This window comes from Aspergillus nomiae (genome assembly GCF_001204775.2).
Source record: "Aspergillus nomiae NRRL 13137 chromosome Unknown contig00587, whole genome shotgun sequence".
Classification (NCBI taxonomy): Eukaryota; Fungi; Ascomycota; class Eurotiomycetes; order Eurotiales; family Aspergillaceae; genus Aspergillus; species Aspergillus nomiae.
Window position 1 is genome coordinate 1 of NW_015378642.1, and position 15,703 is coordinate 15,703.

General features: G+C 52.0%; 6 protein-coding genes across 6 annotated transcripts; 3 read left to right on the plus strand and 3 right to left on the minus strand.

Annotated features, from left to right (window-relative positions):
• Positions 1-1,364: 1,364 nt before the first annotated feature.
• ANOM_011370 (putative monocarboxylate permease) lies at positions 1,365-2,621 on the plus strand (the record flags this gene model as incomplete). The annotated part of the gene is made up of 1 exon (XM_015556626.1): positions 1,365-2,621. The coding sequence occupies one exon, from the start codon at positions 1,365-1,367 to the stop codon at positions 2,619-2,621; it is 1,257 nt and encodes a 418-aa protein (XP_015401454.1).
• A 326-nt stretch (positions 2,622-2,947) lies between these two features.
• Positions 2,948-3,995, minus strand: ANOM_011371 (bifunctional methylenetetrahydrofolate dehydrogenase/methenyltetrahydrofolate cyclohydrolase; the record flags this gene model as incomplete). The annotated part of the gene is made up of 3 exons (XM_015556627.1): positions 2,948-3,058; positions 3,128-3,758; positions 3,817-3,995. The coding sequence occupies 3 exons, from the start codon at positions 3,993-3,995 to the stop codon at positions 2,948-2,950; spliced, it is 921 nt and encodes a 306-aa protein (XP_015401453.1).
• A 749-nt stretch (positions 3,996-4,744) lies between these two features.
• ANOM_011372 (uncharacterized protein) lies at positions 4,745-7,090 on the plus strand (the record flags this gene model as incomplete). The annotated part of the gene is made up of 1 exon (XM_015556628.1): positions 4,745-7,090. The coding sequence occupies one exon, from the start codon at positions 4,745-4,747 to the stop codon at positions 7,088-7,090; it is 2,346 nt and encodes a 781-aa protein (XP_015401452.1).
• Positions 7,091-7,767: 677 nt separating this feature from the next.
• Positions 7,768-8,612, plus strand: ANOM_011373 (uncharacterized protein; the record flags this gene model as incomplete). Its single annotated transcript, XM_015556629.1, has 3 exons — positions 7,768-8,135; positions 8,273-8,344; positions 8,399-8,612. 3 exons carry the CDS (start codon positions 7,768-7,770, stop codon positions 8,610-8,612), a joined length of 654 nt encoding a protein of 217 aa, XP_015401451.1.
• Positions 8,613-9,188: 576 nt separating this feature from the next.
• Positions 9,189-9,851, minus strand: ANOM_011374 (uncharacterized protein; the record flags this gene model as incomplete). The annotated part of the gene is made up of 1 exon (XM_015556630.1): positions 9,189-9,851. One exon carries the CDS (start codon positions 9,849-9,851, stop codon positions 9,189-9,191), a length of 663 nt encoding a protein of 220 aa, XP_015401456.1.
• A 1,424-nt stretch (positions 9,852-11,275) lies between these two features.
• Positions 11,276-14,989, minus strand: ANOM_011375 (DUF3433 domain-containing protein; the record flags this gene model as incomplete). Its single annotated transcript, XM_015556631.1, has 3 exons — positions 11,276-14,082; positions 14,139-14,585; positions 14,638-14,989. 3 exons carry the CDS (start codon positions 14,987-14,989, stop codon positions 11,276-11,278), a joined length of 3,606 nt encoding a protein of 1,201 aa, XP_015401455.1.
• Positions 14,990-15,703: the final 714 nt, after the last annotated feature.

Consider the following 15,703-nt stretch of genomic DNA (forward strand, 5'->3'; position numbering starts at 1 on the left):
ATCAATAGTGAACAACATGTTTGTTTGGGGGGCTTATTGCGTATGATACTCGCGGTGGATATTGGATATGCTTTCTATTGTATGTGCTTGAGGTCTTGGATTTTGTTTGGTGAGGTCGGGTGTGAGTTTCTTCCACGCATGCAATGGATAGCAGCAATTTGAGCGAAACATGAAGATTAGTTTCCTTTCACACACACACACACATATTATGGGAAGAGTGTAGAAAAACGCTAGTAATCATGTATTAAATCACTGACTTCCTTTACCTATACAACTTTATTAACTAGGGACTCTCGTGGCTGTATCCTGCAGTGAATGTAGGCAGAGTCTGTTACAAGAACATCTTCAATGCCAACCATATCGATAACACGAAGTGATCCCAGAACATGCGTTCAGGCATGTATGTTCATAGATTCTCATCATCTTTGAAGACTAATATCCTCCTCAATGCAAAGGTAAAGCATGGGAGGCAGCGAGAATATGATTCAAGTGCCACATTTACAGCTCTGTATATGGTAGAAATAAGCAAAGTCAAGGCTTCTGATTTATCTCATGTCTGAACCTTATCAGTGTACCAAGTATCATTAACCTTCACTTACAATCCTTTAACTCATATAGCATGAGTCATGTTTCATCCCTTTCTTAACTCCGCGGAATCCGCGGAGTTAAATCTCTTTGCTACGGAGTAATTCCAACTAGGTCAAAAGCCACCAATACCAATGTCTTCGGGCAAAAAAAGTATCTGAACAAAGGAATGAGAAGCCAAGGAAAGACAACTTAAGCGAAAGAAAAACATTACACCAAAAAATCAAAAACCGGCATCTTGCCCGTCTTGCATTTGGCAGTTCCCGAAGCCCTAAAAGACCGATCAACATCGTACATGCAGACGCAGTAAAACATAAGGCGGATAAAGCCAAACAAGAGAAAAAGGGAAATGAATCCAAAACCGGTCCCAGGTAGATCTCAATCTAGCTGCAGATATCACGATGAGCAATAGAAGTAAGGCTGTTGCGCGATCGGCAGGCAATCACCAATTTCGCGTATGTAATGGAAATAAAGAATGCTGGAGAGACGATCAACCGTTGCTTGGCAGAGATTAATTCTCCAGACTGATACCGACCCGGGTTATACTCGTCCTAGTGACAGGGGTCGAGTTGGAGTTCCGCAGTTTGGGCCATGAGTCAATGTTTCGTTTACCACATAACATAAACCACCGCCCTCATTTGATGGACATTCCTTTCCACCCCCATTCTATCGAACCCTTGCTACCGCGTCAGCCACCCCTTGGCTGAAATTAAGCGTCAAACTTGCAGCTCCTGAAAAATCCTTTTTACCCGGTTTCTACAACTTAGCTGATTTGCAGCATGGGCCGACGCGATGAAACACCCCAGACCACGACCGACCCATCCCCCACACCAATTGACCCCCCACCTGACGGGGGACTCAATGCCTGGACACAGGCAGTGATGGGTCACCTGGTTTGCTTCAATACATGGGGGTATATTGCCAGCTTCGGTGTGTTCCAAGCCTACTACCAGAGCAGTCTGGGGGTCTCCTCGTCGGCAATCTCATGGGTCGGATCCGTGCAGATCTTCCTGATCTTCTTCATCGGCACGTTCTCAGGCCGCGCGCTAGACGCCGGGTTCTTCCGCCCGGTGTACTATACAGGGGTTGTCCTGCAGCTTCTGGGGGTCTTCATGACCTCGCTCGCCACCCGCTATTGGCAGCTATTCCTGGCCCAGGGCATTTGCACCGGCCTGGGCAGTGGACTGCAGTTCTGCCCCGTCATGGGATTGGTCGCGACCTACTTCGCCAAGCGCAGGGTATTCGCCTTGGCCTTTGGTCTCGTTGGAAGTGGAACCGGGGGCATGCTCTTTCCCGGCCTCGTCAAGGCCCTCATGCCCGCCATCGGCTTTGGCTGGACACTCCGCGTCCTGGGCTTCGTCATGCTGGGGACCAGCATCCCCGCCATGACCTTGCTGAGACCCCGGCTGCCGCCACGGAGGTCCGGCCCCCTGGTTGAGTGGTCGGCTTTCAAGGAACCAGCCTACGTGCTCTTTTGCCTCGGCATGTTTCTGAATTTCTGGGGCCTATATTTCGCGTTCTATTATGTGGGTGCCTTCGGTCGCTCCGTTATTGGGCTGTCATATTCGGATTCCACCAATTTAATCATTGTCACGAATGGGGTCGGGATCGTCGGCCGTCTGATCCCTGCGTTTCTGGCGGATGTCTACTTCGGACCCCTCAATACTATTATCCCGCTGGCGTTGTGCGCCAGTCTGATGATGTTCTGTTGGATAGCCGTGCACTCGGTCGGAGGACTGTATGTCTTTGCCGTGCTGTACGGCATGTTCTCCAACGGCGTGCAGGGCCTGTGGCCGTCGACACTGTCGAGTCTGACGCCGGATCTCAGCAAAACAGGGGTCCGCATCGGAATGGGATTCACCGTGGTGAGCTTCGCCTGTCTGACTGGTCCTCCTCTCGGCGGGGCCTTGATAGCCAGGGCGGATGGTTACATTGGAGCGCAGATCTGGGGCGGGTTGACCTTCGTATTGGGCGCGCTGGTCTTGGTCACCGCGCGAGTATCCAAAACGGGCTTGCAGATGAAGGCTAGGATTTGACTAGAGTTACTTAGATTCGGCTGTATTTAGATCGGCCGCGGTTGTTGCGGACCGTTGCGGGGCAATCTACTAGTCTTGTGGTATTTATATTAAGATTCTGCGGCCTCGGTCAGCGATCACTGCTGATCATTTGTTCTCCACCGTGGCCAGAAGAACAGCGACAACAAGATTTTTCAAGCTTGGCGGCGAAATCCTTCGTATACTTTATTACTCAGATGCAAGAAACACGCCAAACCAAGACCCCACAGTCTGACATTGCATGGAGATCGCCGGAGAGCGACTCGGACATTTGTCTTGGAGGATCATCTCGCTACGCATAAACGGCTCTAGCTCCGTGCCGAACACAGGATGAGATTATACAGGAGAGCTCCGATTGTGACGCTGCCAACGCGTGGGACAAACTTAGACGCCACCTCGACCACGTTAGGCTCGAAATTCTGTCCATTCTGGTCAGCGGACACAAGCCAAGACCTGATTATGGAAAGCCCGGAGTGCACGATGCGTACCTTTTCTGAAGAAACGTTGACACAGATGGCGCCACGCTGAAGCCACTTCGTATTCACCTTGAACGCGGGATCTGGAACCGCCGAGATGACCACTCGAGACCGCTGCACGGCCGTCTGCAGCGTCCAGTTCGGGAGATCCTTTCCGTGCAGACCTTCGGAGTGCCAAGGATAGTACAGGCGTTGGAAGAGCTGGACACCGGAGATGTCCACGCTGTAGACGCGAGCGCCTTCCCCCGCGAGCAACTGCGCGAGTGGCAATCCCACCACATCAGACCGGTTAATGATGCAGATCTCCTCGTCCCGCAGCCGTTCCCCGGCGGGCCGTGTGCGATCATGCACGTCCATCCACTCCAGGATCCACGCAACCGCCCTTGGCGTGCAGGGGATGATACTCCGTCCCTGTTTTGGTGGTCTGGGCTCTGCAACATCCGAGGGCCGGTGCACAGTCTGATGGTTCAATCCTTCTACGTCCTTGCTCGGCGCGACAAACTGTCTGATTTCGTCGTCTCTCTGGTCACCGAAGATCGGATAGTACACGATGATGCCATGGACACTGTTATTGGCGTTGATCGCCCGGATGTAGGTTGCCACATTTTCGGGGGACAACTTCATCAGGTGGAAATGCACTCCGCTAAGCATGCGTATTAGTGACATGGGCTGGGATTCTTGGCGTATTGTCTCGGGCTTACATTTCCTGACAGGTTTTGCGAGTCCAGTTCGCGTACTGGGTAGAGCCAGCATCGTCGCTGGCCAAGATGCCCATGAGAAAGAGTCGCTTCGAGGAGTCTCTCAGCATTTCAGAGATCTGGCGATGTGCCCTTTTGGCTAGGTCATCTGGCTGGACTGTTTCGCCAATGCGTGGAGCCATTGTGAGGGTTTCGGTATGCCTTGTCGAGCTGAGAATGGAATGATGCTTAATGCCGGTGTAAGCCGAAACAACGACGGTAGACTTCCGCGGTCTGGCCAGCCCTTAAAATATTACAATCTACGCTGTAAGCTCCCAAGGTCATGAAGTACGCGTCCTTTTGATTGTGGACATCTTGGTGTGCGAGTTCTCAAGTGCCTAGGCCCTGCAGAATCATGCCGAACGCACCCCTGTCCCGAGTCATGCGTGAGCAGCCACCGAATATCAGACTTCAATATGGATCAATTGGCATTTCGGATATCCCCACTTCCGGACTCCGTGTAAAACCGCTGGATTATGGAGGTGACGAGCAAATGATTTCAACAGCCGGACCGTAGAAGTGATCCACTGATCTTCCCCTCCCTCAACGCCTGGATTCATTTACCGAAAACCAGTCAGAGCAGCACGCGGCAGCAATACTGGCGCCAAAGGTGACAGTGATGACCCGTCATCTTTGCAGCTGATGGGGATAATCAGGAGTTCGAATCCCCGCTGGACTCTTGGCATCATCGACAGACCCTGGCATGTTCGCGACACAACCCCTCCTCTGGTCGTAATGCAGTCATGTCTTAACCCCCAATTGTCCCTCAGTTCGTCTGAAAAGCATCTATGCCTGGTCCCCACAAGCACATATAAACGGGCAGCCCCTGCTGATACCGAACCCCAGATCCATGGTCTCTACCCCGCAAGAGCTGAGCTCAACACCTTTCATCATGGGTTCCGCAGTATCCCTACCCTATACTCCCTCGCCGCCCGCCAATGACCTCATTGTAGTGGGCAGCGGAGCGAGTGGAGTGGCAATTCTGCTTCAGTTGATTGAACGAGTCAAGAACGGGAAATCCCTTGGAGAAGTCATCTTTGTGGAAAAGAACGGACTCCCTGGACCCGGTCTGCCATACTCGTCCCAATGTGCGGGCACCATCCTCAACATGCATACAGATACGATGGGATTATATCATGATAAACCCCTCCATTTCACGCAGTGGCGCACGGACCAAGAAAGTGGGCCCTTCCCTTCTCGGGCGAGATACGGCCAGTATCTCCAGGAGACGTGGGGCCAGGCGTTAGAGGAAGCTCAACATATCGGACTCCGTGTGTCGGTGGTTCATGAAGAGGCGCACGACATTGATCGACAGACAGACGGCACAATGGCTGTGAGTCTCCGGAATGGCACGCAGTTGACGGCCAAGTCGGTCGTCTTGGCGCTGGGCAACTTTACTTCGGTGTGCAACGCGCATCTCATCAATCTCCCCGGGTTCTTCCCCGGCCCGTGGCCGACGTCGCAGCTCAAGACTATCCCGGCCGATGCCTCTGTCCTCGTTGTCGGGTCCCGGCTGTCGGCTGTCGATACGGCCATCTTCCTCTCAGAACATGGTCATCAGGGCCCCATTACTTTCATGTCGCGCAGCGGCAGTCTGCCCAAGGTGCAAGGCGACTCGACACCGTTCCCTCGCCGCTATGTCCTGCATGACCTGGCGAAGCATGTCGAAGAGAATTCTGATGAGAACTTGCTGCAAGTAACAAGCAGCTTGATGGAGGAGATCTTCAACGCTACCAAAGGCGACTGGAGCTGGCTCCACAACGATGAATCTCCGGTGAAACAGCTGGAACACGATATCCATGCCGCAAAGAGCGGAAACGTGGAATGGCAGACAGTGCTGCGAGCAACGGCCCCAGTTATCGAGCGGTACTGGAACGGTCTACCCGCGAAGAGCCAGCAGCTCTTCATGGACAAGTTCTTCAGTCCGTGGATGAGGTACCGCCACGGAATGCCGATACAGAACGCTGAGAAGATCCTCGGCCTCTTGAAGAAAGGACAGCTACGGGTGGTCCAGGGCGACCGAGTCCAATGGGACGGCGTCTTCAAAGCGCAGACCTCCGTTGGGCTTATAGAAACTCCCTATGTGATTGAGGCGACCGGGCAGGAATGCCAACTCGACCGCATCGAGTCACCACTGATCCAGTCCGCAGTGGACAAGGGGCTCCTCAAGCCGCACCCTGCTGGCGGCGTAGCCGTCGACTTCGACACCCTGCGTGCATCAGAGGGCCTGCATGTCATCGGGTGTCTCACCAGGGGTACGCATTTCTATGTGAGTGCGATCGACCGCGTCGCTGCCCACGCCGCCCGGGTCGCGGACGCTGTAACGAACGAGCCCACCGCACGTCCCCTACACATTGCCATCTTCCTCGGAAGCGACCTCTTCTCGCACCTCATGGCCAGCACACTGGTGCCGCAGCTCCTCGCCGCCGGCCACACGCCATTCATCTTCCTCCCAGCACACAAGGCCAACCGCAAGACCACTCCGCCGTTCGAGCTCCGCGAACTCGCATTCTTCGAGCGAGAACTACTCCAGAAACACGTTATCCCGTACTTCACGAACGAGAGACCAGGTGGCGCATCACACATGACAGTCGAGCAGATGAAAGACGCCTACGGGATCCTCGTCCAGGAAGTTCCCAACGTCAACAGTGCGTCCTTCATCAACACTCTCCGGAAGCACCATATCGACGTGGGCCTCTCTCTACGCTGCTACCAACGGTTCAAAACAGATATCATCCGCTACTTCGCGCGGCCCAGAAGACTCCTCAACCTGCATCCAGGCACGCTTCCCGCTTACCGTGGCGTCATGACCACCGTGCGAGCGATGAAGAACAAGGAGACACTCTTCGGGTACTCGCTGCATGACATCGACGAGGACTGGGACGCAGGAGACCTCATCGACGTTCGTCACCATCCCATTGACTATTCCAAGTCGATGCTGCATTTCATGAACGATGTGTATGCCATGGGAGCTAAGATGGCAGTGGATGTATGTGACACTATCGCCCGCGGAAAAGAGCTGCCCACTGTTCCGCAGAAGCCCGAGGAGAGCAACTACTATACCTTCCCGACCCTGGAGGACCTAGAGGGCTACCGTAAAGACGGTATCCGTCTCGTTGATGCCGAGAGTATCGTCAACGTCATCGTGGAGTCGTTTGCGCCGCTGGAGAAGCAGGAGAAGTTCCGGGCCCACATCGATGAGGTCGTTCGGGAATGGTATGAAAAGAATCAACCGTGAGCTGGGCATTGGCCCTTGATTCGCATGGAGTTGGCGTATTTGATTGTGGAATTTTACTAGTTCGGTCATTCTTAATATAAACGTATACATGAGTCAATGACAACATTTCCTAGATTTCCGGTCTTCCCTTGCGAGTAGAATCAGTCTGGTATGAGATACTCTATTCTATTCTAAATTGATTCCTATCGGGGTGCATATTTCCTGAGCAGTCCAGATTGATAGAATATAGATTAAGTAATGAACCTGCAAACCTGCGAAACCATACCTACTCAACCTCAAGCATATCCTGTGCCATCACACCATCCTCAGCCAAGAAAACCACTCCCAGAACTACATTTAGAAACACAATCCAACCCATCTCCGGAAAACCCCCAAAGCACCACATCCAAAACCACCAACCAGCACCACCACAAACCAAATAAGCTCCCAATTGGCGGCATAACCCCCTAGCACCCGATGTAATTCCCGAAAAAGGCCATCTACCGGTCTCAGATAAATGACCCCAAAGACCAAGCGGGAACCGCCAAGAAGAAGTGGTTTGAAGGTGAAACGCCAACCCCAAGTAACTACACCGAAGCCTTCAAACGTATATAAAATCCACCATATACTTGGCAATTCCCAAGCGATCTTCGCTTACAATTCGAAACTACTCAATCCAAGGGGGAAAAAAAATAACCATGAAATTCCAAACAGCGACTGCTACCCTCCTCCTCCTCCCAGCCCTTGCGTTGGCTGCTACCAAGCGAGCCGATACATGGGGCGGGAGCGTATCCCTCGGCCCCACAAGGTCGACGATCACCAATGCCGTGACGACTCTTATCCCCGGTGCGGCGCCGGCGACGCAGAACGGGGTGCTCTTTCTCTGGCCCGGGATGAGTAACGGGACGGGGGATCTCGTGCAGACGACGCTGGAGAGTTGGGCGAGTAACGAGTGGTGCGGCGCAGAGCAGGGCGAGTGGTGTGTGCGGGCGAGTTTGTTTGGGAGCTTTGGACAGTTGGATGGCGATGCGGCACCTGTTAAGGGGGATGATCAGGTCCGGATTGAGTATGTATTGTTGGAGGATGGGGATACTTGGTTGCAGTATGTTCTCCCCTCATTTTCTTACTTTCTTATTTCTTGTGTTATTTCCGGTGTATAGTTGGGTTGTGGTTGTTGGGGATAGTGACTGATGACATGTCTAGAAATGTAACCAACGCACAAACAGGGGAGATCCTCTCGACCTTCTCATACAAGTCCGGACCCTACATGACCGGGTGAGGACCCCTTCCCTTGCTTTCACCACTAGATGGTAAAGCTAACCAAACCAGCTACGGAACCGGAACAGAATGCAACGAAGATTGCACGGGCACCATCGCGGCCCAGCAATACGTCAACACGAAGATCACGCTAGCTGAAGCGGACGAGACCTTCGGCGACACGATTGCATCAGCCGGCGGCGCGACCTACACCGGGTTAACATCCAGCGAGGGAGGAAAGGTTTGGGAAATCGAGAGCATTGACGTTCCGGCCATGTCGTCGTAGATCATGGGCGATCACGGGAGTTGGCGTTGCCCTAGCATTCCAGGAGTTACATTCCTGTGGAGCTTAACATGACCTCAGGTGTAACTTCAGAACCCAGATTCGAGACTTCCGGGAATGATTCCCGAGAATCTTGTATATCCTCTTGGGTTCTATGTATGTATCTTGTATAGCACGTGCTTTTTATGCAGTTTGTGGTTTGCTGGGTCGGATTTTGGAGTGGATGCTGGATGGTCTCGACATGTAGTTTTCTGACGTGATTTGCTGGAATGTGGAGTCTCTGAATTCGAGAAGAGTGCCGATGTCACGGAATTCCACTTTAAAACTTAGATTGAATTTCTGCACGATCTGCGTTCTAAGCTAATACTAACTAGATCTTATTATGTTGGTCATCACTATCCTAGACATTATTTCTACGCAAACGAAACATGTACAACCGTAAGACTATCTAAAGGAAAAGGAAAAGAAAAGAAACCTCATCTCAAACGCCAAAGGCAAACAACAAAGAAACATAAAGAGAAAAGGAAAAAGAAAGAAACAAAAAATTGCAAATCATCTCACATCAAACCCACCCCAAATCTAACACTTGTAATCAACATACCACCCAGTCTCAGCATTCTGTTCCAAGAAAACCTCACTCTCCTTGACCAGCTTGGCCCGGAAAACCAATTCCTCGGCACAATCCACACTGCCGACAGTATGCGTATGCGGGCCATCCACACCCGGCCAGTTTGTAAAGTCCGCGGCCCCAACACTGTCGCCCTCGAAGTTATCCCCCTTCCACACCCGCACCAGGGCATTATTGCCGGCCTTGAAGTTGCGCTCGGCGGGCACGCCCCAGTTCAGGGAGCAGGACTTGGCGCCCTTGGGCAGGGAGAACGTCATCGTCTGGTCCCATTTTGCGGTGGCGGTATTGGAGACATTAAGGTTTGGGGTGGAGATGGGCTCGCCAGAGGAAGAGATGTAGGTTTCCATCTTGGGCTGGTAGATTTGGCCCGGCGTGCAAGTTGGGGGCGTGGGGTCGGTGGGCTTGTCGTCGGGACAGCCGGTATCCAGGTCGCAGGGGTCGATGGAGCAGCAACCGCGGAACTTGTTCTTGTAGCAGACGTAGTAGTTTTTACCGGTGGGGCATTGGCCGTCGTCGCGGGTGGTGAGGGAGGAATATGAGGTGGTTGGGAGGGCGGTGGTGAGGGTCAGGAGGGCCGCGAGGGCGGTGCCCAGTGTTGTGGTGTGGAAGTGCATTTTGATTAATTGATTGTATTAAGTTGAGATGTGTAGAATTAAAGGTGTATTAAGAATTATAGTGGTGGTAGAAAGTGTATGGTTGACCGTGTGGTCTGAATGTGGTGGTGGAAGTCAACGGATGTGAGGATGGAAAGAATAATTCTCCTGAACAGCAGATCCGGACGCATTATTTATATCCTAGGATCAGAGATTAGATTAATTAATAGCGCAGTGGATCTGAAGGAATCACTGGGTCAAAAAAAAAAAAATCAAATCAAAAGAAGGAAGAAAACCCCAAAAACAAACACAAGGGCCAAAAGTCTAAAGATAGACGCAAGGCGCAAGGGATCCTGGCCCTGAACCCTTCCGAACTCGCACCGTGAGCCGACGAAATCTGGGGAAGGTCGGAAAGGGAGCAGTTAAGGTGAGGCTGATCGTCGGGTTGGCGTCTTCACCATTGGAGTTTGTCTCCGACTCTGTGGAGCCGCCAAGTAACTAACGACTGGCGGTCTAGGGCTGTGCAAAAGTCACACAATGCATGGTTCTACGCCTGCTGCACCTTAGTCTGATATGACATTTGGGCGTAGTCAAGCTACCGGATTGATGTTGTGTAATGCTGCGACGTGATCTTGTTGGCCCGATCTGGGTTCCACGGCTTGTCTGCCTCTTGGTCCCACGGTGAGATGCAGTAGCCATACTACTCTTTATTGGTTCTTTCGGCAACGGAACACAGAAGAACCACTGCCACCGCCATTGTTGTATGCAACCATGGTTCCCCCCCCCCGGGTCGCGGTCATCAGGCCGACAAGCACAAAGAGCCGGGATGAACAATCAGGTTTGGCTTGGCAGATCCTGGCTGCCGGTGCATTATTACTATCTTTAGTCTGACAGCACAAAGCTCGGGACGTAGACCAAGCATGACATGGCCCAAGTTAGCATTCACTACATGGCTGTGCATGGAGCCGCCTATCAAAGGCACTCCGGCAGCTGACATCGCCTGTAGCGTGTAGGGCTGGGCAGTCGGCCTTAAACAATGCATACACGAAGTAAAGTGGGTCCGACAGCGTTGATATCGACAGCAGATACACTTGTCTCAGATCCAGACAAATTGCTCCAGGTCATGGGAAAATGTATCTCGTCCAGATGTAACCATACTACGTCGGCGAAGACTCTACGGGCTCGCAAGGCGAACCAGATCGGGAACATAATCACTGACGATCGGAAAACATTCGGGATGTTGGTCTTGGCTGTTGGTGGCTGGTTCGGTGATCTTGGCAGCGAGATTTGCGTAGAAATCATAGCAGGAAAAGAGAAATATGTTTTCCATCATTGTAGTTCATAAGTGCATGTATTAGGTCAGTATATTCTAGTCGTACATCCGCTACCATGAGGATTCGTAAATGTAGGAAACAGAAGGAAATCAAACAGGAAATGTATCGCATCTACTGCTCCGGCCGCCCAATATCAATCGCAAACCGCGTCCCCTCCCACCACCCCAGACCAAACATCAACCCACTGAACACGCCCCGTTTCACCAGCTCGGCATCGTCGCACCATTCCGATCCAGGCGGGATCACGTCCGGCTTCAGCATTTCGGAGCCGGCCAACAACGTCGCAGCCCCAGCGATGCTGCATGGGTTCACCGGAATTACCTCCCGCCGACGCACCAAGTAAAACGCCACCATAATACAAAGAGCCATGGCGGCCAGAAACCCTTCTAGAATACGGGTCGAGACAGCACTTTGCTTGAGACGGACACGCGTAGGATCGACCACTGTCCCCTGGTATCTCGTTTCTTTCTCTAGCGGCAGTCGGGAGTTTCCGTTCATGCTTTGAGCCATAAGAACGCGATAGAGATGCTGGGTGGCGTTGATCACGACAGGTTCCCGGTCCGCCTGTTCAACATCCGTAACTGTTAAAGTCTTCTGGTCTTGTATCATTGCGAGGAAGACGTTGTCTAATCCCTCGTAATCAGTGACTTTGCCGCTCGTGGGTAAGTACGCATCAAAATCCAACTGTGATGCAAGGCTGTCCGCGAACCGCCGGCTTGAGGATTCGTCTGGCTTGACGGACTGGATCTTGTATCCTGGAACGGTGAATCTTGTATCCACATCGACTTCGTCGACGTATGGAAAACAGGTGAATCCGCGAATACCGTCGGTCTTGGTGGAATTAGGGTGGTTCACGACCCCGTATAAGCCCACCATCTTCGGGCACTCTGGCTTTTCATTTATCATATCCGTAACCTGAAGTGTGCCAAAGGCAGTGCCGTTGTAAGTCGTGGTGTTCATTGGGAGAGTCATGGTGTAATACGTAATTGCACTCTCATTGTCAACTTTCGTGCTACCGGTCCAACACTCGCCCCCGAGAGACAGGTATGCCATTATGGAACCCCCGAGGTACGAAGTCGTTTTTAAGAACTGACTTGGTTGAAGGACTGTACAGTTGAGGCCAGCACGGAGAGCAGGGTACGTCAGCTCAAAAACACTGTCAGTCGTAGAGCTCTGGTTGGTGGGCTTGTACATGCTATCTTCTTTCACATCCGTGAGCGTACTGTGGTTGAGAGCCGGAAGGACTACCTCATCATACGTCCAGTCCGGATATGAGAGATTGGCTCCCACGACAAGAGCTCCGGTAAGACCTATCCCTTTCTGCCCTGAGTGGTAGGCTTGAGGATCCACGGTCGAGTTGAATGAGTCGTTTCTCAAGATCGACACGGCACGCACGTAGCTAGCGGCTTCGGTAGAATACAAACCACTCGCGGCGATTGTCAAACAAGGTGCCAGAACCATAGTCAGTGCCGTAGTAAAAATTGCATACTTTCTTTTAACAAGTGCACTCCAAAGCGCATGCATGGTGAGTTTCGACAGGTAATTGTCCATCAAGCTTTCCTGTGCTGTCAAGCCACCAGCCCTCAGCTCCAAGTAGGGCTGGATAACTTGAGTAGAGAAGTGGTTGCATTCGAAAAGAGCCTGAATTAACAGCATTATAAACGCAGGAATATAGACCCAGGTGTAGCGAATATAACCATCGGATGTGATATCCGCCAAGCCATTTTGTTTCTGAGAGATCTGGTAGGTGGTCTCGAGACCCACAATGACGAGAAGAGGGACAGCTAAGGTAAGAATTCGCCAAGCCAGTGACATTGCAAGAGGCTTCCACCAGGATATTTGGCTTGAAGCTTCTGTAGCACGAAGTTCCTCTTTGGCATCATGCTTCGTGACGATGCTGAAGCTTCGTTGGCCGTCCAGGCTGGCGACCTCTGAAACGAACAGACCGCCGGCCAGCGATGACTTCAAATCCTTCCCATTTTTAATGCCGGAGAGTCGATGAGATAAGTCGGGACTTCGGGCTAATATCGTTGCCATGCCCGATATTGTACCAGGGTCTCGAGGTGTGCATTTGGCCGGTCTCCACATCCACATCGCCCCAGCCACCAGAATCAAAAGCGCCGACGCGGCCTCCATCAGTCGAACTGACAATTCTCGCACGAGGAGCTTTTCTGTGGATGCCGAGTATACGCCATTGAATGGCTTATCCGCAGACGTCATGAGGTATTGCCTTGCTACCTGTGCAGTAATGGCATTGTAAACTGGACGAGATATCGCCTCCAAGTTCGCCGCGTCCAGTAAGGGCTCAAAATTGTCCGGAGATGAAACAGTTGCAATCCGGTAAAAGGGGTCGAGGTAGTTATTATCCGGGTCAGCTAAATTGGCAGCTAAGCCATAATCTAACTGGATAAGGGTCCCCACAGAGCTATCTGCAGCCGTCAACGTAGCAAGCAACCCCGAGACTATATCGGCCGCTGTTACACCCGGAATTGTGTGATTGGACGTGGCCGCCTTGCCAGTGGAGTTGATTTCCGCCACACTTTGGTTGCTTTTAAACAGCGAGACCAATCCTGGCGATATCGTGTACGTAGGCTCACAAACAAGGGACTGGACCTGCGCACTGCCATTCAGCCAGTGGGCAGCAGCGAAAATCACTCGGTCAGTGTTCGTGTCATCACTAGAACTGGCACATCCCTCCGAGACGACGGTTGCATGCCATCCACCCACAGCGGAAGTGCTTCGGCTGAATGCGTTGAACTGGTACTGTGAGCATTCTGGGGTACTGAGAGTCAAGTTGAACAGTGTTTGTTCACAATGCTTGGTTGCGCAACTCTGAGTCCAGTTTTTGACGGTTGCCACTTCACAGCTTAAATCAGTGGAGAACATATCCACGGTACCGGACAGAATCGTGTTCGAAGCTACACTGGATTTAGAATCTGCGTCCTTACGTACTAGACATGATGTATTGACCTACCTGATGGCGTATCGGATCCGTGGAAAGGGATAAACGCGTACTTGTCCGTGGTTCCGACGGGATGGGGAAGATTCAGAAATTTATTGCCGACAACGGTCAACGCAGCATTGCTATCAACCTTCGCACTGCCATATCCTGTGCCGCTAAACGTCGCTTCCGCTGTTAATTTGGTGTCGACATCGCTGACGCGGACATTCTGAAGCATGAACAGGCCTGTTGAAGCGACTGTAAGCAGCTTCAGGAGGAGGGTTCCGAGGACTGCAATGGCAACGACCCAATGACAGTGCTTCAAGGCCCTGAACAAGGTGACTACATTCCAGTCTGAAACATAATCTAGTAGCAAACTCTGCGATGCCGGTTTTGGGGTTTGGCCCATCAGTTTCCATGGCATGAGTTGCTTTGTGCGATACTCCACCTGTCCCCAGATTCCGGCCACGATAATTAGTACTTTGCGAATGTTAGCAGAGGTGCCATTACATTGGTGGGGACATTAGCCTACCGGCAGTTGGACCGTACGTCCACAGATAACGGTACTTTGCGTCACTCGCACTGATGCCATTGTTTTTGATTGACACGCTATAAAGCACTTGGACAACGATCAGGATGGCAATAAAGAGCGCCGCAAATGCGACGAAGGCCCACGGTCGGAGGACCGTTGGGGTCCACAACCGGGATGGGCTGCCACCGTTGTCTTCTTGCTCATGATACCTGGCCGTTAGCCTTTCATTGTCGTGGCGAGGGTCTCTATCCCTAGGTTCCTCGGACTGCACTTGAACCAATGTATGATTTTTGGAGCCTGGCTTTAATCGCCTAGCAAGCCTCTCGCCGATGGAATTTGAAAATTCCAGCATTGCGTCCGCGATGGTTCAGTCCTTCGAATCCATGTATTCACATGAGTGATCATGTACTTGTCATCAGCGGAACTGCGACCAGACGCAGAGGGCGGGGCTTGAGGTTAAAACAAAAATCGTGAGGCTGAGTGCTGCAAGGCTGCGGACATTCTTGCCCATCACTGCGAGCCGTGCACCCAAATGACTAAGGGACATGCGACCGTATTGGCCGTTTCATCTGGCTTTTCCCGTGTTGGTGGGCCTTTGGGGGCCATTTGGCAGCAAGGATAACACGACCATGTCAATCCTTCCCTCTCTTGACTTCTGGAGCTCGTCAAAACTTTGATGTACATTCATGATGCCTTTTATAGAACGGACCGCTGGGACCAGACTTTTGATTGCGGAAATGCGGGAGGCTCCGTCTGGAGACCGTCGCACATCAACCGTTATCTAAAATCTTTAGCGTTATTCTCGTCGGCATTTGGTCGGGACTTGCGATTTTAGTTCATTTTTCTCCGACCACGTAGTTCTTAGGGAGTTCAGCTGACAGGGTCTTGTTGCATTATATTGAGAGAGAAGAGATATGACATGAAGGAGGGTGGAAGATGGGGCTGACCGCCCAATTTATGTCAGGAGATACATGGAGGCGTGCACCAAAAGTCCTGGGCTGCCACTAGTAAGTTTGGCCTCAGGCAATATAACAACAGCCTTATGGCAGAGCGAAGTATTTTCTTC